Below are 27,890 nucleotides of genomic sequence, written 5' to 3' on the forward strand. Positions count from 1 at the left end.
TGTCTGCCAACAGCGGTCGGGAGAAACCGAGATACATCATCGTAGCCTTTCAGTACGGTAAAAGTACGATCGGACTCAAAATGCAGCCGTGTTCGACCACTTCCGGTTGCGAACTATCTAAGTCACTCTCAGCACAGAACGCTACCCGGTGGTAGACTTCAATGCCAGTTTCACACAAACCAAGATCGCCAGAGTGTACAAGAATGTCGCAGAGTTCTGAAAAACTACTTCAACATGGACCGTTTTATCAGCAACTACAACATTAACCCCTCCGATTTCGTCGATCTGTACCCATTGTTTGTCATTGATGTGAGTCACCAGTCCGAGCGGTTTAAAGAGTCGACCGTTGATCGAGTTCGAGCGCAAAGTACCTGCAAACACCGAGGCATTTGCACTTGTCAATTATAGCATCAATACCGTCTTGGGATCCAAGTGGCAGATTTTCAAGTTCGGTATGTTCACAAACGGCTATACAGAAGGGGAACACATTGTAAATATCATCAGAATCAACAACATTCTGGTGAATAGTGATACCATGGACGTTATGTAAATGGTACACAACTTCCATCTACAGCTTTTTTCCCACAGATGGTCCTCGTATGAAAATCATTCAAACCCCCAAGAACCTAGTATACTTGCCAGTGATCTTGCAAAACCAGCAATCGGATGCAAACATATCTCAACGATCATCTTAGAGGTGAACATCTCACCATCCGTTTTCATCTTCGAGAGGTATGAATTAATGACTTATCACGAACATGGTTTGAACTTGACAAAAGGTCAACATAATAAAAAGTAAAAACACCAAAATACCGAACTCCGAGGAAAATTCAAAAAGGAAAATCAAAAATCAAAAGGCAAAATCAAAAGTCCAAACACATCAAACGAATGGGTAACAACTGTCATATTCCTGACTTGGTACAGGCATTTTCTAATGTAGAAAATGGTGGATTGAACCTGGTTTTATAGCTAGCTAAACCTCTCACTTATATGACAGTCGCATCAAATTCCATTAAATTGTCAACGATGCATGAACAAAACAAACATACTCAAAGAGTAAAAATGTCAAAAATAGGGGTACAACAGTCAATATTGTGTTATCATCTTAATATCTCTACATAAACAACAAATGTAACAAAGAAGCACAAAAAGGCATACATTAATTTAACATTCTCAACTACAACGTGCTGCGAAGAAAGGTTGTCCAGTCTCCATTCGTTTGTCCCATGCAAACCTGGCTCACCTCTCAGCAGGTTCAAAAGATTACCAAGGTTCTCGAAAAAAGGTACTGGTGGTATGAATCGGGAGCTGAGTACCACCCAAATGAAGGCAAAACGTAGGTGGATTCCTACCCATGTTAGCAGGGCTGGGAATGAGGACACTCCCCATGATAGCAAAAACATATTCTACCAACCTTGGGTGTTGAAGCCTTGAGCGGTTTTGCTTTGATTAGGGACTGAAGGGTTGCAGCAGTCCATTCCGTTATTCAAAATAAGCTATTTCTCAATGTTCAAGCGTATTTCGATATTTAGGTCCTTCGTTACTCCTGTAATATCCGTTGCGGAAAATATTGACTATAAAACTTTTGTTCCTCCCTTAATAAGCTTTCGATTGAGGTATAATATATATATCTGTAATTAGGGGCTGAAGGGTCATACCTGTCCATTCCATTATTCAAAAAATCAATTTCATTATTCAAAATTGGCTATTTCTCAATGTTCACGCATATTTCGATATTTAAGTCCTTCGTTACTCCTGTAACATGCGTTGCGGAACATATTGAATATATACCTTTTGTTCCTCTCTTAATAAGCTTTCGATTGAGGTATAATATATATCTGTAATTAGGGGCTGAAGGGTCATTAGCAGTCCATTTCATTCATCAAAATATCCATTTCATTATTCAAAATTGGTTAGTTCTCTATGTTCAAGCGTATTTCGATATTTAAGTCCTTCGATACTCCTATAATATCCGTTGCGGAAAATATTGACTCTAAAACTTTTGTTCCTCCCTTGATAAGCTTTCGATAGAGGTATAATATATATCTGTAATTAGGGGCTGAAGGGTCCTACTAGTTCATTCCATTATTCAAAATATCCATTTCATTATTCAAAATTCGCTATTTCGTAATTTTCATGCGTATTTTGGCATTAAGGTCTTCCGTAACCTCTGTAATGGTCATTGCTGCACATATCGATTATACTCAGTTTATTCCTCCATCCATTCGCTTAAATTTAGTGTATAATTTTTTCCTTAATTAGGAGCTGATGAGTTGCAGCAGTCCATTCCATTATTCAAAATAAGTTATTTCTCAATGTCAACGCGTATTTCGATATTTAAGTCCTTCGTTACTCCTGTAATATCCATTGCGGAACATATCGACTATATACATTTTGTTCCTCTCTTGATAAGCTTTCGATCGAGGTATAATATATATATCTGTAATTAGGGGCTGAAGGGTCCTACCAGTCCATTCCATTATTCAAAATATCGATTTAGTTATCCAAAATTGACTATTTCTGACTGTTCATGCGTATTTCGATATTTAATTCCTTCGTTACTCCTCTAATATGCGTTGCGGAACAAATTGACCATATACCTTTTGTTCTTCTCTTGATAAGCTTTCGATTAAGGTATAATATATATCTGTAATTAGGGGCTGAAGGGTCCTACAAGTCCATTCCATTATTCAAAATATCCATTTCATTATTCAAAATTGACTATTTCTAAAGGTTCAGGCGTATTCCGATATGTAAGTCCTTCGTTACTCCTCTAATAAGCGTTGCGTAACATATTGACTATATACCCTTTGTTCCTCTCTTGATAAGCTTTCGATTGAGGTATAATATATCTGTAATTAGGGGCTGAAGGGTCATAGCAGTCCATTCCATTATTCAAAATATCCATTTCATTATTCAAAATTGGCTCGTATTTCGATATTTAAGTCCTTCGTTACTCCTCTAATATGCGTTGCAGAACATATTGACTATACACCTTTTGTTCCTCTCTTGATAAGCTTTCGATTGAGGTATAATATATATCTGTAATTAGAGGCTGAAGGGTCCTACCAGTCCATTTCATTTTTCAAAATATCCATTTCATTATTCAAAATTGGCTATTTCTCAATGTTCACGCGTATTTCGATATTTAAGTCCTTCGTTATTCCTGTAATATGCGTTGCGGAACATATTGACTATATACCTTTTGTTCCTCTCTTGATAAGCTTTCGATTAAGGTATAATATATATCTGTAATTAGAGGCTGAAGGGTCCTACCAGTCCATTCCATTATTCAAAATATCGATTTCATTATCCAAAATTGACTATTTCTGACTGTGCAGGCGTATTTCGATATTTAAGTGCTTCGTTACTCCTCTAATATGTGTTGCAGAACAAATTGACCATATACCTTTTGTTCTTCTCTTGATAAGCTTTCGATTGAGATATAATATATATCTGTAATTAGGGGCTGAAGGGTCCTACAAGTCCATTCCATTATTCAAAATATCCATTTCATTATTCAAAATTGACTATTTCTAAAGGTTCAGGCGTATTTCGATATGTAAGTCCTTCGTTACTCCTCTAATATGCGTTGCGTAACATATTGACTATATACCCTTTGTTCCTCTCTTGATAAGCTTTCGATTGAGGTATAATATATCTTTAATTAGGGGCTGAAGGGTCCTACCAGTTCATTCCATTATTCAAAATATCCATTTTATTATTCAAATAAAATTGAGAATGGAAATGGGGAATATGTCAAAGAGACAACAACCCGACCAAACAAAAAACAACAGCAGAAGGTCACCAACAGGTCTTCAATGTAGCGATCACTATTTCGTAATTTTCACGCGTATTTGGCATTAAGGTCCTCCGTAACCTCTGTAATGGTCATTGAGGGACATATCGATTATACTCAGTTTATTCCTCCATCCATAATTTGGTGTATATTTCTTTTCCTTAATGAGGAGCTGACGGGTTGCAGCAGTCCATTCCATTATTCAAAATAAGTTATTTCTCAATGTTCACGCGTATTTTGATATTTAAGTCCTTCGTTACTCCTGATATATCCGTAGCGGAACATATTGACTATATAAATTTTTTTCCTCTCTTAATAAGCTTTCGATCAAGGTATACTATATTTCTGTAATTAGGGGCTGAAGTGTCGTAGCAGTCTATTCCATTATTCAAAATTGGCTATTTCTTCATTTTTACGCGTATTGTGGCATTTAGGTCCTCCATAAACTCTCTTATGGTCATTGCAAACCAGGATATAGCTATAGTGTCACAGTCATTTTTTTTATATTTAGTTCACTATTCACCGCTTCAAATTGAATAATGAAACATTAGCTATTTCATTACTCATTATTCATTTTTTAATATGGAATAGTGAATAATGAACTATTTCATTATTCATTATTGAATAATGAATAATGAACTATGAATAATGGACGTACTTCAGCGCGGTGTATATTGAAGATTATAAATGCAACATTAAAGATGCCAGTTTAAGAAAATTTAAAGTATAATTCATTTAACAGCATACAAGGCCATGTGAGCTTTTACATTCACTAGGCTTCCGTTGTCTTTATTTTTTTTTTGTAGTGATTTGTTTGATGGCTAAGTAACCACTGCATGATATTCCTCGGTGATAATCCAATTTCGTACAATTTAAGTACAAATGTATGTGTTTATTGTTTAGTTTTTTTGACATAACAGACGAAATGAGCATTTGCAGTCACTTGACGTTCATCGTTGTAACTGTTTTTAATCTTCTCTAAAACGACTCGGCCACACGTTTTAGCTCACCTGGCCCGAAGGGCCAAGTGAGCTTTTCTCATCACTTGGCGTTTGTCGTCCGGCGTCGGCGTTAACTTTTTACATTTTGAACTTCTTCTAGAGAACCACTAAATGGAATGAAACCAAACATGGCATAAATGTTCCTTTTGAGGTGCTGACAAAGTGTTGTTACTTTGAAGCCGATCCATCATCCAAGATGGCCGCCAGTGAGGGACTCATTTTAACATAGGATCCCATGGGAAATGCATACAAATGACTTCTTTTAGAGAATCACTGAATGGAATGAAAACAAACATGGCATGAATGTTACTTATGAGGTGTTGACCAAGTGTTGTTACTTTGTAGGCGATCCATCATCTAAGATGGCCGCCTGCGGGGGAGTTAATTTAACATAGGACCCTATGGGAAATACATACAAATGACTTCTTTTAGAGAATCACTAAATGAAATGAAACAAAACAATGTTCCTTATGAGGTGCTGACCAAGTGTTGTTACTTTGTAGCCGATCCATCATCCAAGATGGCCGCCAGCAGGGTACTTAGCTTAACATAGGACCCTATGGGAAATGCATACAAATAACTTCTTTTAGAGAACCACTGAATGGAATGCAACCAAACATAGCATGAATGTTTTTTATGAGGTGCTGACCAAGTGTTGTTACTTTGTAGCCGACCCATCATCCAAGATGGCCGCCAGCGGGGACTTAGTTTAACATAGGACCCAATGGGCAATACATACAATTGTCTTCTTTTAGAGAATAACCTAATGGAATGAAGTCAAACATGGCATGAATGTTCCTTATGACATGCTGACCAAGTGTTGCTACTTTGTAGCCGATCCATCATCCAAGATGGCTGCAAGCATGGGACTTAGTTTAACATAGGACCCAATGGGCAATACATACAATTGTCTTCTTTTAGAGAATCACTGAATGGAATGAAGTCAAACATGGCATGAATGTTCCTTATGACATGCTGACTAAGTGTTGCTACTTTGTAGCCGATCCATCATCCAAGATGGCTGCCAGCAGGGGACTTGGTTTAACAAAGAACCCTATGGGAAAAACTTACAAATGTCTTCTTTTAGAGAACCACTGAATTGAATGAAACCAAACATAGCATAAATGTTTCTTTCGTGATGAGGTGCTGGCCAAGTGTTGTTACTTTGTAGCCAAATTTTATCTTTTTTTATATGATTTCAAAAACCCAGGTAGAATCAGGTGAGCGATACAGGCTCTTGAGAGCCTCTAGTTTTATAACCTTACCTGGATGTTCTTTAGGGTATTTAGTTCAAATTTGATTTCTGGGATTGATCCATCAACAAACATGGCAACTGTTGCCTTAAAATATAACATGGGTAAAAATGTCTCCATTTTGGAGTTTTTGCATCTGATAGTTAAATTTTCAGTAAGTTTCGCAGTCTTGGTTGATATCTAAAAGAATAAAACAGTTACTGCAAATATGTCTGCGTAAAACATATCAGCAGTATAAGGACTATATCAAGTGGAATTTGTTTTGTAAAGTCAAAAAGTCCAATTTTAGTAAATTTCAAAGTGTTTGTTTAATATTTTAAAAACTAAAGTCGATAGAGCAAATATGATGAGTAATAATTGTTCAGTAGGCCAAGGGGTATCAGCTGCTGAATTTTCAAACAAGGGACAACTCATTTTTTATGTATTGCATCTGAAATGTCAAATCAACACACATTCTAAATGGAGTATAAGTTTTGAGATTTTTAAGTCAAATCTTTTTTTATAACAAATAGTACTTTAAATTTACAAATTTTAAAACTGGTTTTTGAACTAAAACATTTTTTTTAAAAGTTGGATGGAGAGCATCAACATATGACAAGTTCCAGTACCTTAAAATTGACCTAAATGGTACATGGCAGATAACAAGGATTTTGTTTAGTCAGATAACCAATTACTGGTACACCAAGACCTTACGGTACATATATATATAACAATAATATAGAACGTTTTATGTATGAATGTTAGTACTGTCAGTAATTTACTAATCAGTTTTGATGATTGATCCTTTATTTACCCACAATAATTAACGCACCAGGGAAAAAAACTATACTCCAATCTATTACCTTTTTTTTAAAAGCACTGAAACCACTTACAAGTGCAACGAATGTCAGAAAGTAATTATTTTGCTGTATCTAAATAAACCTGTTTGAATTACCCACACAAAGTCATCTTCCATTTAATTGTGACGTCATTACTCTCATTTAACTTCCTTCGGGCGTCAGAATGAACACTGTAAGCAGTGTTGCTTTGATTATGAGAGAAATGAGGCAATGACCTTATTAGATATTTTATCAGGATGACCTTGAAGACTATTTGAAAGTTGACCTGAGGACAACAGGTTTATTCATCATTGTACCCCGTGTGTCACATAGCAGGAAATATGGTAATGGTCTCTGTCCTTTGTCCATCGGGTACATTATTCCTATAGCCTAAAACATATATTTCATACTTGGTAGGACTATTTGCTGCATTTGTTTGCACCTGTCCTAATTCAGGAACCTGATGTTCAGTGGTTGTGGTATGTTGATGTGGTGCATAAGTGTTTCACGTTACTCGTTTTATTATATAGATTAGACCGTTGGTTTTCCAGTTTGAATGGTTTACGCTAGTCATTTTTTGGGGCTCTTTAAAGATTGCTGTTCGGTGTGAGCCAAGGCTCCGTGTTGAAGGCTGAACTTTGACCTAATAGCTTACTTTTACAAATTGTGACTTGGATAGAGAGTTGCCTCATTGGCACTCATATCATATCTCTTATATCTATAAAAAAAAATCAGTTTGTAACTAATCAGAACACTGCAAGGCAGAAAAACATCTAACAAAAACACTATAGACACAAAGTACAGATCTTAGAGAACTCAGAGTTACTGATAGCTAGTTCAAAGCCAATAACAAGTAATATAAAAAAAAATCAGGTAAACAAGATTAAAAAATCAATCAGTGTACATCCAAGATACGTCATTTACTGTCCGAGTAGAAACATGATCTTTTGCTGTGCCAAAATACTGGTATCGACAGAATGTAGGAAAGTAAACGTAGGAGTATATCAATAATATCAAGATCTGTTTTAATTCATTGATTACAAAATCTATATCTAAATCATTTAAAAAAACAACAACAATGAAACATCTAATGGAAACAATTTGGAGTAAGTTTATTTTACGGACCAAAAAGTCGAACTTTGACTATCGTTTTAGAGTATTTGGACAAACACACCTTGTGTATGCAACTCCTCTGAGAACTATTGACATTCTGAGTTGCCCATAAATGAGTTGACCATATTGTTTCGTCATTTTCAATTTACCATGAGAGTTGTCTGATTTGTTTTTGATGTAATGTGACAGTAACTCCTTGTGAATGCAACTTCTCTAAGACCATTTGACATAATGCTCTTATACTCGGTAATATTATTTGCCATCATGATTAGTTGACCATAATTTACTTCCATTTTGAGCTGACAATATTTACAGGAGTGAAAAGACAAATAGCACACAAAACACAACATAAAAACTATAGACACGAACCCCATCAAAAAACGGGGTGATTTAAGGTGCTCGGGAAGGATGAGTAGATCCTGCTTCACATATGGCACCGTCTAGTCGCTTAGGTAAGTACAAACCCTTGCGATACGTCTATTTCGGTAGGTCACATTCATAGAAAAGTAGTCGGGATCGTGGTGGCGACGTTTGGAACATATCTGAGGTCTTCTCTGGAACAGAGTTTCTATAACAATCAACCACCTCGTGGTCGTGTCCGCGAAATACTCGAAGGAATTATTTCAACTTCACCACTTGAAACTCTTATTTTAATAGCTTTCTTGTGAGCAGCAACCCTCAGGAAACACCAGCGTATCAACTAGAAAATATACTCCATATGCAGGCGCTGCTGGAATGTTGCTTCATAGAAATGAAATATTCACCATTAGGTGTTTATTGGGTTCACACAATTGATTTTCCATATAAATATGTGGCGATGTGGTATAATTTCCATTGAGAAAATTATCGATCGCAAAAATATAGGTCAACATATGGGTTACAACAATTGGGTCTTTTTAAAATAATTGCTCAAGTAATCATAGTATTGACTGATGACCTATAATTACATCAATTGAACTCATTCTCTCTCATTGGCAAAATGACACATCTTTTTTTATATTCATAAACAGCACATAGCTTTCTTAATAATGATCTATAAAACTGTCTATCTGTTTTTCGGATATTATTTTATAATTAGATATGTTAATAATTGTCATAGTACAAAAGTTTATCAGAGGTAAATCAAAAGGATGAAGACATTTACCTGGACACTTCAACTTATGTAAAAAAAGTAAAACACATGGTTCATAGAAGTTAAAAGTGTATTTAAAGCAAATACCAGGTTTATTTATCACAACTTGATTATTTTAATATTGACCGAGTAATCATGGTAATTGCATACTATAAACAACAGCTGTACTGACAATCAGGAACACTTACCCCAAACTAATTTATAGTCACTCTATGCCGAAATTATTTTGTTTGATTGTTGGATGACAAATTTACATACAGCCCGTAACAGAGTAGTGATCGAATTCGCGATTCTTTACCGTCAGAATAAGTTACGTTATCGACAAACTTATTTCAGAAGTGACATAATTTAATTTTCTTCATCGACAAAATATTTCATGTCCAACGTGTAAGTTTTTTTTAACATAGTAAAACATTTTTTATAATCAACCTCTGTCATTGGCATTTTCATTTTAACGGTAAAGGATCAAATACGGGATCTCCGAAATTTCTATCATTTGTTACGAGGAAATCATTATTCAATCGAACATATGTCTTTGTTCATGACACATATTATGAAATACAAAGGAGTTGAAATGATCAAATACTTTCGAACTGACGGAAACTAAAATACATAATCTAGAATGTGTTTTCTGTCATAAACAATGGCTTCGTCGTGCGAATCGACGAGATCATGTTACATGCAAATGATCTTTGCTGTAGAAACAGTTGGTGCGACCTCGACAAAATCTTTATCAATTGAATAAAAGCGATAAATATTCATGACTACAATGATAATGAATTTATTGGAGTCACATCCACTGTTTCTACTGTTAGCATGAACTCGTCGGTTAGTGCAATGAAGACACTTTTACAGATTGAGATTGTTGGTTTATTCTTTACACCTTCGAGGTATTAAAATTATTTCAGTGTTTATTGAAATTTAAATTTATTTTCAAATCTCTTCTGTTTAAAATTGTCGAAACTTCCGTTTAAGAGTTCTGCGGTAAACTATCTATTCTATAGTTAGGACCATTTTATAATAAATACCCTTTTGTACAAGAATACTTTCTTTATAGAAGTATAGATCTGCTGGTTATAGATTTTTTTTATAACTTTCATTATTGTGACGACGCGCTATGAAATTCAGATTAATTTATAAATGAAGTTGAATATACATTTTTGGTCATAAACACAAATCTTTTAAACAGTTCGACGAGTGCGTCAATGTTACAGTAGTCTGTTTACTGTAAGCTTGGCCCGATTCAACTGTCATTTATGGAAACTAATTCACCACTTTCTGAGACATTCATTTTGATTTCATCATCAGACATGGAGCTACATTTGTAACTAAAGAAAAACTCTCAAATTAAAGAAATTTGACATGATATACTGAAACTTTCTTATAATCAATTAAACGACTGCTTTTCTTAGATATGTGATTTTTCATGGTCAAACTTTTTCATTGTTAACGGACATTTTGAGATTTTTTATTGTAAAAAAAATGGTGTTTTTTAAAGAAATCAACATTAAAAATTTAGAACTTCATGAACATGTACAGGAAGCTGAATTATTGCACATCTATCTACTACTTAAAATTGTACTTCGATCTGTTGCGTCCTTAAAATGTTCTGACCGTTCTAAGATTTAATGTACGGAAATGTTTCGGTAAATTAGATATAAATCCGAATTGAATGTTTATGACACACAAAAAGAGAAACCAGAATCTCTTGATGACCAAACGTATGTACACGTTGGGGCGATTTAGAGCTGTTCAGAAGGAGTGAGATTCCACCCTTGTTGGAAGCCTTGTGGAGACCTCTAGATATTTAAATTCCCTCCGTTTTTCTCATGGATGGAATGTGGTCTCTCTGTAAATTACCCCATATCTTTTCATTTTCCTATTAACCGAAGGTTCCATATGAAAATTTCTATTGGATCATATCTGTTAAACTAAATGTACAAAACAGGCTCAAGAAAAGGCGAAATTTCTTTTTCAAACCCGAACTAGAAATCCATTTTTTTTCTAAAAGAGCACCTTACATTATCGTCAATGAGTTCTGGCATGTGAAAAATTATATAATCATACACAAGAAAGAAACCCTGAACAGGCTTTCAGCAATAATTTTTACCTATTTAATATTAAGTAAATATTAACATGTACATGTATTTGATAAAGTACAGATATAACAAAGAAACTGCCCGGTATCCGACGTAAGAGTACACTTTTTACTGCACGCGTAGTCGGGTGCGTTCACTACGAGGACACTTGTACCCAACTTCGCGTGATGTATGAGTACAGAATCGTCCCATACAGGACATTTTCTATGTTATCCTAGTATATTATCAGACAGTTCAGAAAATAATACTATCAAGACGTCCTTCAATAAATCTTTTTTTTCTGTTCTGACTTTGAAGAAATGACTACTTTTCGCCCAATCGAAATGGTGCATGGACATATTTTGTTTCATATTATTAGAATTATTTTCAATATTATCGGTATTAAACTTGATTATCGACACATGAAAGTTTGTCAGCATTGTCAATCTTTTTAACGTTAAAGTACCAATAGTTCGGTCACTACTCAATTAAGTTTGTCGATAACGTAGCTAATTTTGACGGTAAAGAAACATCAATTCGATCACTTCTCTGTTACGGGGTGTAACGTATAAAATAAAGGAAGACTTTCTTTAGGTTACCTTTTTGACTCGTTAACGACGAGAGTTGTGGAAGCGAGCTGCAGATATCTTACATTGTCATGTGCGGTGTAAGCGTCATCAAAATTAAGTTTCAGTCTGTGGTTAAAGTTCTTTTTAAACACCAATAACTTTGTCAAACGGTCATGAAATTTGTGAAACTTTCACTACTTAATCCAAATTTGGAAAATGGTTTTCAAAATTTGTAATTTAACAACATTTTACTGATAATTGGACTGAGAGTTTTGCAATTAACATTTGCATACAGTCTGGGGTTAAATCGGATAGAAATTATCAAATGTGTTTAATTATTAACGAAATAAAACAAATTTTAATAGAAACATCTTCATGATCAAGAAGTATCATCTGAAAAAAAACGTTTAATTTTCCCGCGTATTTTAAAAATAACTGACAAAAGGAATTTAGTTTGCAGTTGACATTACAGTTGTACAGCGATTATAGTTATCGTATGTGAAACAAAGAGTTATGCTTACCTCTTTATGAATATGTTTGAATGATGACTTAAAAGATGTTCTGTACTTATTATTTTACATATTATTGTATTTGTATTTCACTTAATTTTTTAAACGATTTTAGGATTTTGTATAGCGAAAACAACTTTAAATGGATTCCTTACAACTCTCGTCTGTCTAGTAATGTGTTTGGGGAAGAATTTGATAGGACTGGTTCAGAAACCAATATCACCTTTGATCCTGTGATTGAGGTAAAAAGAAAATTTGTGTAAATTCATTGATAGCTACATTTTATACATTCAACACAATTATTTATCTTAGCAGCATATTATGCGACACTTTTCAGTATGCTGATTCTTGGCATTTTAAGTATTTAGGACATCTCGAGGGTTATATTCTAATATTGTATATTGCATATATCGTGTAAACTTTATACGATATCTTAGGAAGTCTTTCTCATATTATTCACTTTAAATGAAATATTTAACCATTATAAAAATATTAGATATATATATTTTATATTTTTGTGCCCCCGCTGCGGCGGATAGGGGATATAGATTAGCATTGTCTGTCTGTACGTACGTCCATCAGTACTTTCGTACGTACAACCCAAAATTATTTTCGTACGCTTCAGTTTGCATCAACTTCATGTTCTGAAACTTATACACAATGCGTATTTTCACCAAACACAGATCAAATTTAAATTTGATCGCGTGACTTTCACCGTTCTCGAGTTATTTCTCTGTATAAGAGGATTAATTGCTACATTTGCAGTTAGCGCACTCTAACTTACGTTTGCCTCAACTGAATGTTAGGAAATTCTACCTAATGATTCTTACCACCAAACACATCGGAACTAAACACATTTATTCAAAAAACAGTTGTTGGCATGACACGGGTTACTTTCTTCTCATATATGTTATGATGGTATGATACTAAACCTCTAACGGAAAGGATTGTGCCTGATATTCATATGATGAAATCATAATCTTTCAATCAGTTTAATTGAAGTCTGGAGCTGGCATATCAGTTAACTGCTAGTAGTCTGTTGTTATTTATGTATAATTGTCATTTTGTTTATTTTCTTTGGTTACATCTTCTGACATCAGACTCGGACTTCTCTTGAATTGAATTTTAAATTATAGGGGGAGGGTTGAGATCTCATAAACATGTTTAACCCCGCCGCATTTTTGCGCCTGTCCCAAGTCAGGAGCCTCTGGTCTTTGTTAGTCTTGTATTATTTTAATTTTAGTTTCTTGTGTACAATTTGGAAATTAGTATGGCGTTCATTATCACTTAACTAGTATATATTTGTTTAGGGGCCAGCTGAAGGACGCCTCCGGGTGCGGAAATGTCTCGTTACATTGAAGACCTGTTGGTGACCTTCTGCTGTTGTTTTTTTCTGTGGTCGGATTGTTGTCTCTTTGATACATTCCCCATTTCCATTCTCAATTTTACATATTAAATTCGAATTTGGGTGCCTTCTCCTTCGCCATTCTTGAGTTATGATCCAAATGTAATCGATAAATTGGACTATTTGCCTTATATTTAAAAGCGGGGGCATCTGTGTCCCATTAACACATTTTCCAATTATTAATAATACTTTTTTACACCAAAAATGTTTTTATCTGAAGAAGTATATAAAATATCTAACAAAGATATGAAAACATTTGTTTAAAGAATATAAACAACGCAAATACCACGGCTGGTAATCTACACACGCAGAACATTTGGTTCTGCAATGAAATCCGTGAGAGGATTTTCCGGTTGTGCTTGAGTGGAGTAATTGTCACCGCTTCAAAAGATATGTACATTTCTAAATCTCAATTTTCTTATTCAACTAATCAAAATATTGAAAATCTGAGAATGCTATGCTGTGGTGAATACTTTAACGAAGAGATACATATATCATTTACTGTTATTCGTAGAGTTGAACTCCTACAAAGTTCTTTTTTTTTTATGGCAATGGGTATGAATGTTGTTTTTGGCGGCGTGAACGCTGTCCGGTGTTGATAGACGTCTTAATAATTCCAAAAACTACATTTTTTTCATTAAGTCATGCGTGAGGGGATCGGTTCTGATTGAGGACATCGTGAATGCGTGAGGGGAAGTACAAATTATATCTTTATATTCAAGCTATGAGTCGTTGAAACTTACCTAAATTATGCTACATTGTTCATTAAAAAACACATAATAATAATTATGTGTGCTTAAAAAAAATTATGAGATTGAATTATGAAATAAATTGTGGGAACCTTGGTTTAATAAAACAAAAAATGTTGTCAACGATAACCAAAAATACTGCAGAGATGTTGGGGAGTATCTCGTTCGTCTTGATTCGTCCTTTTCAAACCACTCAACAATGTCCAAAAACAGGTCAAATGCAATGTTGTCTAAAGGGAAACGTCCACTCTGTTCTAATGAAAAAAAAAATCAAAAATCTTTCCCTTTTCCCTACGTCTGAGAGTTTATCTAAAGCACTTTAAAAAACTTTATATTCTTCCTCAAGGTCTTTCATGTGGTCTTTCTCGTGTTCTACTACGTGGTCTTCTTCTATGACTTCTTCGTTGTCTAATACCTGCTCTTCCTTATGGTCTTCCTCGAGATTATCTTGGCTTTCATCGATGTTCGTGAATAATAAATTCTGTATATCTGCCTTTTTTGTTTCGAAAATTTCGTGATTTTGGGTGAACAGATTACCTCTAATATATATAGGTGTTGAAGTTTTGATCGGCGATATACTTTTCTTAAATATATGTGGTGATCTCTGTGACGTATATATTTTGATCAGTTGAATAAGAAAATTGAGATTTAGAAAGGTACATACCTTTTGAAGCGGTGACAATTACTCCACTCAAGCACAACCGGAAATTCCTCTCACGGTTTTCATTGCAGAACCAAATGTTCTGCGTGTGTAGATTACCAGCCGTGATTACACTTTCCCGAATAGTATAAAAAATAATAAGATATCTTCTCTTCTTTTATTCATGTGATACCTAATTCAATTTATTGCTCCCTTAAAATAAATTTCTAGTTCGTTGATTCTCTAAAAAGATTTAAAACATGTTTATTTTGAGTTTCCGTTGTTATTTTGCGGTGAAAGATCAGCCGAATCGATGATCAAGCAAAAGCAAAGAGGCTTCGTCCCTTTGGTATCTTTCGTCCCTCTTTTGTTGTATTTTGGAGTCTGAATTCTTAGGCTAAAAATTTTAAAATCCTGTAACTAGAAATAGATTAAAGAAAAAAATACATTGATTTACAGATGATAATTTGAGTTTCTTTTGTATGTTTGAAGTTAGACGAAAGGAGACCAACTCTTCAATATTCAGTTAAAAAGTCAGGATCACGGCTACTAAATATACAGTATAAGGTCAAATAAACAGAAAATAACTATAAAATTTTCAAAATCTTTGGTTTGAAGTTGGGATATCTTAATTAAAGTCTTTAGCTTTTCAACGATAAACATCTGTACTAAGTCAGGAATATGACAGTTGTTATCAATCCGTTTGATGTGTTTGAGCTTTTGATTTTGCCGTTTGCCTTGGGACTTTCGTTTATAATTTCCTCGGAGTTATTTTTACTATTTTACTTTTCATTGGGTTTCTTGCCTCCAGATTTGTTGGGTTTGCCAAGGTCACAGAAACTCCTGGTTCGTTTTTCAAAGGTCTTTCAATGGTTTTATGTATTTCAAGGGTCTAGAGGTAGAACCTTCCAATAATGTATTTGGGAGCGTCTATCAGCAGTGTCAACTTATAACTACTAGTAGTTTAAAAAAATTATAGATATATTTTACATGAGATTAACTTATACAATGTTCAGTATATATTACATAATTTATAAGAAATTGTTTACAATTGTTAAGATACTTCTTAAGTTTATTCTGTGGTAATATGGGATTGCAGGTCTATAAATGTGAAAATCATAAATAGAGATTCTTGTATGTTTATTTTAATTTGAGTTCATTTATATGTTTTGGAGTTAGATATGACGTTCATATTCACTGACTAGTACACATTTTTGTATAGAGTCCAGCTGAGACCCACCTCCGAGTGCGGGATTTTCTCGCTGCTTTGAAAATCCATTGGTGGCCTTAAGCTGTTATCTGCTCTCTGCAGGTCGGGTTGTTGTCTCTTGTACATATTCCTCATTTGCATTCTCAATTTTTATTGGAAGGTATGAACATTGTGAAGAATCTCTTAATTTGAAATTCTTCAAGGTTTGAATTATATATTATTGAAATTTTTCAGAAATCAAATGGTTGTTGAATTTTCCTGAGATGATTTCTTTCAATCATTTGTTGTTTATTGGGCATTCTGACCAGTCAGTCACCCAAGTCATCATACAAATGAAGTATTTTCTATAAATAATGACACGTGATAGCTTTTGTGGTGTACTGTGTCGCTTTAGCTGCAGGGTATATTGTTTTCTTACGTCCGTGTGTTTGTCTGAAACACTTCAGTACGTATAAATGGTTTGAAGGAATCTCACTACATTTTGATGAAAAAATTAATTTCTAATGACCATACTATATTTAAATTTGATTTTTTTTTAAAGATTTATGGAACTTTGATAATTTTTTGGACTTTTGAAAAATACTTTGACACAATGACAAATTTGGAACGTAACTCCTCTGAGGCCATTCTGCATTTGGCAGTTTTGCTTGCCATCTTATTTTTTGACAAATGAACTATTATTTGATTCGATCATTTATTCGGGGGTCATGGGTTTAGATCTAGATCCCAAGTTTTTGGATTATCGTACCATCTGACCTTGTGAGGCAACTTTCTGAAAGGTTTTACAAAACACTCATACTCTTAGGGTGGTTTCCCATCCTGTGGAGTTTACCATAGTATATCGTTATTTTGAACTATTGTACTACAAATGTATAATGACACCGTTGTTTCCTTTTGAAAGAAGACACCTAGTGAATGCATCACAATGATCATGTTTGTAATAGGCAACTTGATAACATGATGCTAATTAAGATACCTTCCCAATTTTATCTCAATATTTATTTTTCATGTATAAAAATCCTGTATAATTCATGTTCCTTCCTTTGTAGTAACACCAAATTCACTTCTAAGTGTCAATAACAACAGCAACATACACAAATTACAATTTCATTTTAAAATATAATCTGTGTTCATGTTTTGCTCATCTATAATTTAGACACAATTTTATTCATTAAACATACAGTAGATGGAGACATTAATATCGGCCTAGCGATCTGGGGTTTTGTTTTTTCTAGTACACAATTTTAACACTGTAGAATTCAGTACCCGATATTGACATTATTAAAAGTTGATTTGAAAAAATAATATTTTTTTCAAGAATTAAAAATTCTTCACGTTTGTTCACATATTTTCATGTATAGTTTAAGTTATATTTTCCTTTAACATTTCAGGCAAGGTATATAATCTTTAATCCAACATTAAGCAATGGACCTCCATCTTTGAAGGTGGAGCTATATGGTTGTCATTTGCAAGATGAAACAAAATCAGTTACCTATTTTTCCAAAGATGTTGAGGTATTGTACACCTTTTCAGTTATATTGAAATTGTCACGATTTAGAAATGTGAACTCTTGACTAACATTTAAATTTGATGATTTGAATGAATATTCCTTTCCATTGCAAACAAGTCATCATTAACTATTGGTTTCTCTCCAAAATAAGCAAGTGACTTTGATGCAATGATTTTTTTTCTTTGAATAGTTATATTGATTTAATGTTTCATTACGATTGAATCATTTTGATTGGTAGACAACACTCTCATAGTATTTTTTGAAGTAATGTTTAAATTAGCAAAAACATGCATCAACCATGACTGCACTTTCTCTATGTGAATATGAACGATAAGCAATGTGTCCAAATATATGTGTTTCAATCAATGTAATGTGTATGCCATCTGTGAATATTTCAGTGTAGCTCACGGTTACATAATTCCTGTAAATATTGACAATGCAGTTTCCCATAGTAACCCCTTTTGCGGCTTAAACTAAACTACTTTTATTATAAAGTTTTGCAAAAGTTATATGCTAGAATGGAAAGTTTATATGCACTCCTTTTTTTTCAAAGGTCATAATATATGGCTGTGCGGCATATTTTCAACGTTAACATGCCCCAAAATTCTGTACTACCCCTACATTTTTGTACCTTGACTAGTTTTAGTTTTTCCAAAGATTACAATTTGACCACAATGCATATAATGTATATTTGCTGGTAACATTCCTAAGTCATGTTTCTACGAGATGAAACATAGAGATCATATCTGGGAACCAGTACGTAAACAACCATAACTATCTATGAATATTATATATCTCCCGAAAAGAGGCGTGGTTTGTGAATCAACTGTATATACAAAATGCAACCTACATAGGCTTTATCAATCCCCTAGTGTTTATAACAAAATATCATTTATATCAGTTTCAGTTGCAAAGGTTTGATTGAACCCTGAATCCTAACTACTTCATTGCACTTGAATAACTTCAATTTGAAGTACGGAATAAGGTGCATAGTATGTGTTTGTTTTTCAATATCACACACTGTATTAACCCTAAAACAATATAAGTCCCGGAGCAGAGCTCTTCTGATTGAACTGGTGTATCAGACTGATGAAGAAGGGGTATAGTTACGATACTGCTGTCAAGTCATTAAAAGGTTGCATATTTTGGCTTTAATATTGATTCACTTATAGGGTCTTTGCATCGGAACTAAACACATTTATTTAAAACCAGATGTTGGCATGACACGGGTTGTGTTCTTTTCATATATGTTGTGATGGTATGATTCTAAACCCCTAACGGGAGTGATTGGCCCTGATATTCATATGATGGAGACATAATCTTTCAATCAGTGTAATTGAAGTCTGGAGCTTGCATGTCAGTTAACTGCTAGTAGTCTGTTGTTATTTATATATTATTGTAATTTTGTTTAGTTTCTTTTGTGACATCTTCTGACATCAGACTCGGACTTCTCTTGAACTGAATTTTAATGTGCGTATTGTTATGCGTTTTATTTTCTACATTGGCTAGAGGTATGCGGGGAGAGTTGAGATCTCATAAACATTTTTAACCCCGTCGCATTTTTGCGCCTGTCCCAAGTGAGGAGCCTCTGGCCTTTGTTAGTGTTGTATTTTTTTTTTCACTTTAGTTTCTTGTGTATATTGGAGTTAAGTATGGCGTTCATTATCACTGAACTAGTGTATCTATTTATTTAGGGGCTAGCTGAAGGACGCCTCCGGGTGCGGGAATTTCTCGCTGCATTAATGACCTATTGGTGATCTTCTGCTGTTGTCTGGCATATGGTCGGGTTGTTGTCTCTTTGACTCATTCCCCATTTCCATTCTCAATTTTATGATACAGAAGTGATTACAGAAGTGATATTAAAATCCATTGTCTATGCATCACACATTTTTTCATTCTTTAAAATAATGATTAAATAGGAAATGACTCTTTTTGAAAATTTATATTGATTAAGCAGTTTTTTGATGACATAAAAAATGTTTAAAAAAAATAAATTAAAACAAACCAACCTCTATTTGTCAGAAATGGCTTAAGCAAGAGTTCAGTATGAACAGTGATTGAAACAGATGTCAACTGAAAAATTAAACTCGGAAAGTCTTCAGAAGGAAGACCAATTTTATGATTATACAATAAAACAAAACAGTCTATGTTAGGTTACGAGTAAATAATGTGCATTTAATCTATATAGAAAATCCTTAGTCTTCCAAAAAATCAAACTTTTGTTAACATGTAATTTCTTATAATGATTATATCAATGATACTTTTTTACCAACACAAACAACTATAAATGTAGACAGTACTTTGTTTTTAAAAATTACTCGCTTCTTTTAACTGTTGATTATATATTGGATCTGTACAGTTATATATTTTTGTAGACAAACACAGCATGGATTCCTAGTCAAAGTCCAGTGATCATCAACAAAACAATTGAAATAAGGCCATCAGTAACCCTAGAAATACATGCAGGTGTATCTGTTATCTTTACAAAACCTGATGCTGGTATACAGATTTATGGTAAATATTTAAATGCTAATGCAATATGTATCGCCCTTTCACTTTATCAGTTCGCAAGTTTGTTTATATTTTTTATAATTCGTAACTTGAATTTATCTCTCTATTCGATTCACTATTGAAATTTATAAGCAGGAACTGCTTACATGAAAAGTTGTTAGTTATAATGAAGCAAGTGCAAGAGCAAGATGTAATTAATAACAAATATTCCAACCATCAATTTCCGGCACTTTTCTTTTTTCTCTTTTTTTGAAGGGTGGAACAAATGTACACCTAGTTATCAGTACCACTAATTAACGGAAATTTGACTTGAACTCGACAACTTTAAACTTACAAACGGTTTATAAAAATCTTTGATCTGAACAAAAAATGCATATTTTCAGTGGTTATTAAAATTTTGAGGAGAGCTGAAATATCTTTTTAGCTCACCTGGACCAAAGGGCCAGTGAGCTTATATCATCACTGGACGTTCATCGTCGTCCGTCGTCTGGCGTCGACTGTCGTCATAAACTATTACAAGAATCTTCTCTTCTGAAACTACTAAGCAAAATACCTTCAAACTTTAACTGAATGTTTCTTAGTGTATACAGTTTATAAAATGTTTCTGAAGTTTTGATCTATCAACAAACATGGCCGCTGATGCTTAAATTGAAATGTAGGGGTCAAATGCAATTTTTGGCTTATATCTCAAAAACTAAAGCTGTTAGAGTAAACGTGAAAGGGTAAAAGTGATGAATAGGTCAAGATCTATTGTTTTAAAGTTTTCATGCCAATTGGAGAATCAATTGTTGGGTTAATGTCAGAAGTATTTATTTTTCAGGAAATTTTAAGGTTTTGGGATATTATCTTTAAAATTATAGTAGATAGACAGAAAGTGTAAATGAAAAAAAATGTTCAGCTAAGTGAGATCTACAAATAAGTTATCAATTGCCCCTTCAAAGAGTTGTTGCCCTTGAAGCACATTTGTTTACAATTTTTCGTGCCTCTATTACTAAGAAAGAACATAGTAGTGAAATGCAGTTTTTGAATCTTTGAAACACCAAGGACAAAACTTATAGAATACATATGCTCAACAATCTAAAAATCTATCTGCAGTGAGATTGAAGACAAATCTTTTTTTTTAATTTGAAGCAAATATGACCAAAACAAAGAATTTTTTAGTGGCATTTTTAACCAAACAGTGACATACATTAAAAAGCAAAAATAAAAGTCATGATTGATGAATGAAATGAGGAAAAATTATCAGATGAGCGATTCGGGCTCTTTAAAACCCCTTGTTAAGTTGAGTTAAAGTATGTAAAAAATGTACTTCGTGCAGTAATAATCTTAGCAAAATAATATTCAAATAACAAGTACACAATATTTTTTGATAGAAAACTAAGCAATTGTTGCTCAATAAACCGCATTCAATATCTGTTATTAATAAAATATTTCTCATGTGACACCATATAGTTAGTATTTTCACAGAAATATGTACTTAGATGAGTGGGGCGAAAGGTGCCACATGCGGAACACGATATGCCTACCCTAACGATGCACCTGAGGTCATCTCTGGTTTTAAATTTTTTTTTGTTGCTGTAGTCTTTAGTTTTTTTTATGTTGTGTTTGTTAACTGTTGTTTGTAATTTTGTCGTTTTTCTCCATGGTATTGTCAGTATGCCTTTGACTTATGAGCTTTACTATTTTCCATCTCTTTTATAGAATAGAATGGCTTTATGATAGGGGTTTCATATCCAAGTCAAACGTTTTGAACATGACCTCATAACTAGGTGTTCAATATCATTGAAGTTGATTCATTGGAATTGATGGTAAACATAGTTTTTATTCCACTACATTTGCCTCATTCTAAGGGCCTTTCACTGAAGCAAGGGATTATGATTTTTCATCGGTTGATCAGTTTGAACAGATTGATATGAACTACAACTTAGAACATATTGATAACTTGGCATATTTGTCAGGTCACACGCGTTTCTTGTGTAATACACTCCTCCTTAACTTTTTTTTACATTATTTTTCATCGTAAGACGTGTAACAATCTGATTTTTCTTTACATGAAATCATACGCAGTCTACTACATTTGTTTATTCTGTAATGGTATATTCAACTCGTCTGTCAATTCATATTTCTGTTTTAAGCACGTTGTGCTTTAAACTGTCAGTCACTCACTGAAGTGTTATGGGACTAGAACTATTATATTTAAGTCAATTTTCACAAATCACACACTTTACCAATTTGGCTTAGGTCAATTTACTGAAAACTGTACACTGTTGTTTGGATTCATAAAAATGTTTTTAATTTAACGTTCAATTGATAAAAGACTCTTATTGTCAGATTTAAGGCATTTTTTTCACAAAATCCAATTTACCAGAGTAAACTTACATTTGTTTGAAGATTGGTGTACTAGAAATGTTACAATATTATTAAAACTGATTAAAGGAAACCCTTTGATGATTTAAAACTTTTTTCTCCTTTGTTGTTCAAAAGTTTCAGAATTTAATCTGTCAGTTTTTTATACAAATACTTCACTAACTTGAGTATGATACGGTAGATGTACGTAAAACTTGACACAATTGTTGTTGGAGTTCGCAAAAGTAAGGTATCGTTTGTTTTTTATTATCTTCTGGGTTTTTTTACCCAAGGGTGATGAGATTTAATGTTATTTTTCACATGTCTGGTACTTACTCTCTGACACTTGTGTCGAATTATACATGTGACTTCAAACTAAAGCTGTATTAGTGAATGAAGGATCATTTTTGATTTTTTTAAATCTTCTGATCTGATGTTCATATTTCATATTTTTAACATTTTTGACACATCCTAGGATATGCTCATGTAACTTATTCTATGAGGCCATGAAACTTCTGTTTGTAAACTTTCTTAATAGTATTTTTTACAACAATTTCAATATGCAAAAAGGGTGTGTCTTACTCTCTCGGCACATATGTGTATGCTAGCTGTTTGTTTTAAGGTGTTTGATTCTTTCGAAGAAAAAAAAACACGTTATACTATCACAGTACGTTACTGTTTAGGTCATTATTAGTTTCCTTTACAATTTACAATCTTTGGAAGAAATGTCCAGCAATAAGAGGCTAAAGATATTATTTAATGAACCAGTAGTTCTATCAGACCAGTTGAGAACTCTATATTTAAAGGAATCGGTTCTTTAGCATAAAAAAGTAAAATAACGAAAATACCGAACTCCAAGGCAAATTTAAAACGGAGAGTCCTTTATGAAATGGCAAAATCCAAAGCGCAAGCACATATAATGAATGGAAATCAGCTGTCGTTTTCCTGACTTGGTACAGGCATTTCGTTATGTAGAAAATGGTAGATTAAACCTGGTTTTATGGCTAGCTTAACCTATTATTGTATGTCAGTTGCGTAGAATTCCATCATATTGACAACAACGTGTAAGCAAAACAAACAGATATAATAGGTAAAATCGACAAAAAAGGGTACAACAGTCAACAAGGAAACTTTGTAGTCACTATAAAACAAATAACTCTATTTCAACATATGTGGACTCTTTCCTATGAAGTTTCACGGATCAGGGTGAAAACTATAGAAAAAGATGAATTAACCATTTCAGTTCTTCCCCGCCGGCCTGCTTGTCCGCCTGACATAACCATACGATAATGTGAAGAATTAAAGATGTGGTATGCTTGCCAATAAAACTACTATCCACCACAGACTAAATGACGCAAAGTAAACAATTAAAGATCACCGTACGGCCGTCATCGATGAAATAAACCGATACCGAATAAAAAACTATAAAAGACCCAGAAATGACAATTAAAACAAGAAATAACAATTAAAACAAGAAAATAAACGGCCTGATTCATGTTTAAACAATAAACAAACAACAATATGATATACAGCAACAAATTAAAGGGATACCAGCCGAATTGCAGGGTACCTTGGGACATACAGATTATTACTGGGTTTTATATGTTTGCTTTCGCCAAACCGTCCTTTAACCTGTGACAGTGATAGAATATTACGACATAAGAAGAAAAAGATAACAATCAGTAGAAAAAGGCTTAACTCATCTAATCGATACAAAGCACACACAAAAACCGGATAAAAACACGAAAGACACAAAAACTATAAATCTAAGAGTACTTGCAGCTACTGAATAAAAGTTCAATACAACTAATTAAAAAAATCATTTATCTAATTAAATATTAATCAGTAAACATCCAACATCTATTGGATTTAGACTAAAGACGACATAATCAGTCAGAAAAGAACATGATATTGTGTAATGCTAAAATATAGGTATTACAGATTGTAATAACCTGGATTTGCATAATATGTGTATAACACCAATATTTAGTAGGGTTTTAGTTCATTAATAACTAATCAACAGTTGTACCAATTACATTCAAAGATTGAATTACAGTGTTGAATTGGTAGTTTTTTTTCCCATAATTTTATTTACAAACTTCAAAATTACATCGTTATATACATATGAAAGAATTATATGACTTAATTATTTAACAGTAATAGTACTTATATTACGTTCATTGAAATCTAAAACGTCACTACGGACACGGGATAAAGCAAACGAATTGAAATATATGAAATACGTAAGATGGTAGCAAAGAAAACAACTGTTCAAAAAAGGAAAATTCACAATGGGGAATGGGGAACGAGAAATCTTCCCTTTTGTAACTTTTTGCAGAGTTTCCAGTGTAAAACTTAAAATATCTAAATCTAGGAAAGGATAGTTATTGCTGGTATATTTTATAAAGTAAGATTCTTCTTTGGGTAAATTTTGGCAGTCTATTTAGATATTATTTAACGAACAATTTCCTCTAGATAACGGGAAGGGTTTTGAATTGATTATTTTAAAGGAAATTATTACTGGCCATAAACTGCGATTCATAACAGAACGAGAAAACTTTGCCATTAACGTATGAAGTAAAATATTTTTTAAAGCGTTGAACATCTCATTACACATGTCCAGTAAGCATATCTTGCATACTATTATTAAATGTCTCATTACAGACGAAAGCTTTGTAACAAATGAACTGAGAATCAGTTTTTTAAACGACAATTTAATAAAATAGGAAAACTCTTGTCTGATAAGATTGTGTACAAGTGTTAATATTTGAAAAGTCAAAACTGTCAACAGAATTAAAGCACTCCAAAAATTATTAATTCAATAATGTTCATATACTTTATATCCAACGTCAATTGGAACATTTCCGTCACAGATAACGACGGATATGTTCCAATTTATTGAAATTATTAACTAGTCCTCTTACCCTGAATCTGACCTACCGAATAAGACATATCACTGGGTTTGTACTTTCATGAGCAACACAACGGGTGACACATGTTGAGCAGGATCTGCTTACCCTTCAGGAGCACCTGGGATCACTCCCAGTTTTTGGTGGGGTTCTTGTTGCTCCGTCTTCGGTTTTCTATGTTGTTCTGTGTGCTGTTTTTTTTTCTTTTTTTGCCGTGATATGGTCAGTTTGGTTTTTGACTGGTTAGTTTGAATGTCCCTTTGGCATCCTTCGCTTCTCTTTATATGATAATTTATGGTATAGTATTGAGGACTAGTTATAGACACTTCAGTTATAGATTCGATATAAAACACTTGCTAGAGACAGATTTTTTTTTGTAGTCAAGGTAACCAATACATTGTTTGAAATGAAAATGATGACAATATATTTGTAAATATCGATAATTGATATAAATATATAACAATAAATTATTATTCCAAATATAGTAATTATACTTTTATGGTAATGTTTGTCATTGATAGATATTTTGCGACGTACTATCAACATGTCTTATTCCAATGTTACATCGTTGTAACGTTCATTGTGATTGTAAAACGTCATAAATTTTCATGGCATCCATTCACAATTGATAATATGAGGACGTACATGCAAGCTGAGGCGCGACGTATAACAGACTTTAAATGTATTATTTGACGTTGTTTTCTGTCAGTTTCATTAGAATGGAGATATCAATATTGTATTGTAAGTTCCGACGGCATCACATCAGCAATTGATGCAATTGGAGCTGAAATTACAATACATTTATCTCCTAAATATATGCTTTCATCTCACTAGAAAATGTCTGGCTTTTGCTTTTAATGTTTTAATTTTTCAGATTTAAAATTTGAATATTATATATTTTTTTTCTATTTTAGAAATATACAGACATAATAATTGAAAGCTGTGATGTTGAAAAAGGATATGAAATGAAAGGAAGTGAACATCACATTTTTTAGCAAGAGGTGCGTCCCAACTTCCTGCAAAATGTGATGGTCACTTGCTATCACTGTGTTTTAAAAAATTAAAAAAACCTGCGTACAATTTTATACTGCTGAACGAACCTGTGATTTTCTCCTAGTCCATTTGAATGTCGCAATAAAAATATATTCATATGTTTTAAGGCTCATTGGTAACGAAAGGAATCCCCGGATTAACAGCAATATTCAGTTCAGATTATCCTCTTACAAGCTTCAAGAACAAATGGAAAGGCCTAGAACTTAAACCAGGAGGTAATTATGACAGTTTCTATTTTCTTCAAATAGTTGAGGATAGAATAATTTTCGGATTAAATACTCAATTTTTTTTTTTTATCTCTTATCACAGGACAGAATAGCACTTCACATCGCACATGATGAATGAAACTACATTAAAAATGTCATTTAAAAAAAACCTAATATGTTAATAAATCAATTATCTTTGGATTTGAATAGTGTTTTTTTTAAATTAAAAAAATATCTCTTTATATTTCTACTTTCCTTGTGTACTTATGAAGCAAAAAAGGAACTATAGCTTTACCCCTTGTCTATCTGTGTGTTAGTCCAAATAGTCATGCCATAAAAAATAAAAGATTAAGATGTAACAAAGAAAATTGCTTGAAAATTTCATGCACATACTCTTTATTCCACCTTGCTCGTTGAGCCAATGTGCTATTTTTATCACGTGGCAACCATAGTCTGTCTTGAAGATTCGTCCTTGTCCGTCGTGGTCCGTAAATATTTCACCATACTTGGCCGAAATCATCATTTCAGTATGTATAGTTTTAAAAGTTTTTCCTACTTAAAACCGTTAAAGTTCTGACGATTCTGACAGTGGAAAAATATTGAGATTAGATATACCTACAGTCCGTTTACATCAAATCTGACAGACTTCTATATGAGCTACAGCTTTTAAATAACGAATTTTAATTTTTTGCCAAGAATCTTCATAAAATTTAAAAATAGAGAGATTCTTTAAAAACAAATTACCAACATGACAAGACCTACAAGTAAGTCAACATGAACCAAATCATTAGTCGACTCCTTATAAAAGTTATTGCCTTATAATCATGATTCTTACAAATGGTAAGCGATTTTACCTTTCATCTTGAAAAAATAGATACATTGAAATTTAATTAAATAAAATGGTCAGAACGACAAGATCTACAAATAATTCAAATGACAGAAATTGTCAGTGAATCGGACTCCTTATATAAGAGCTATTGCCCGTGAAATAATTTTTTACAAATTTATGTGCTGTCGCCTTTAATTTTGAATATTTTAAAATAAAATCAAAAATAGTCAGCAATTCAAGTACTTCAAAT

General features: G+C 33.2%; 2 protein-coding genes across 2 annotated transcripts in view; both read left to right on the forward strand.

The window, feature by feature from the left end:
- LOC139512306 (uncharacterized) overlaps positions 1–27,890 on the forward strand; it is a 270,683-nt gene that overhangs the window by 153,053 nt on the left and 89,740 nt on the right. The window lies entirely within an intron of this gene.
- The window catches only part of LOC139510366 (uncharacterized), an 80,534-nt gene that overhangs the window by 26,914 nt on the left and 25,730 nt on the right, over positions 1–27,890 (forward strand). The window contains exons 3-7 of the mRNA XM_071296948.1: positions 6,624–6,747; positions 12,388–12,514; positions 17,668–17,790; positions 20,162–20,300; positions 26,713–26,820. Coding sequence (XP_071153049.1) covers positions 6,624–6,747; positions 12,388–12,514; positions 17,668–17,790; positions 20,162–20,300; positions 26,713–26,820 — 621 coding nt within the window. The remainder of the gene's footprint in view (positions 1–6,623; positions 6,748–12,387; positions 12,515–17,667; positions 17,791–20,161; positions 20,301–26,712; positions 26,821–27,890) is intronic.

Source organism: Mytilus edulis, chromosome 2, assembly GCF_963676685.1.
Source record: "Mytilus edulis chromosome 2, xbMytEdul2.2, whole genome shotgun sequence".
Lineage (NCBI taxonomy): Eukaryota > Metazoa > Mollusca > Bivalvia > Mytilida > Mytilidae > Mytilus > Mytilus edulis.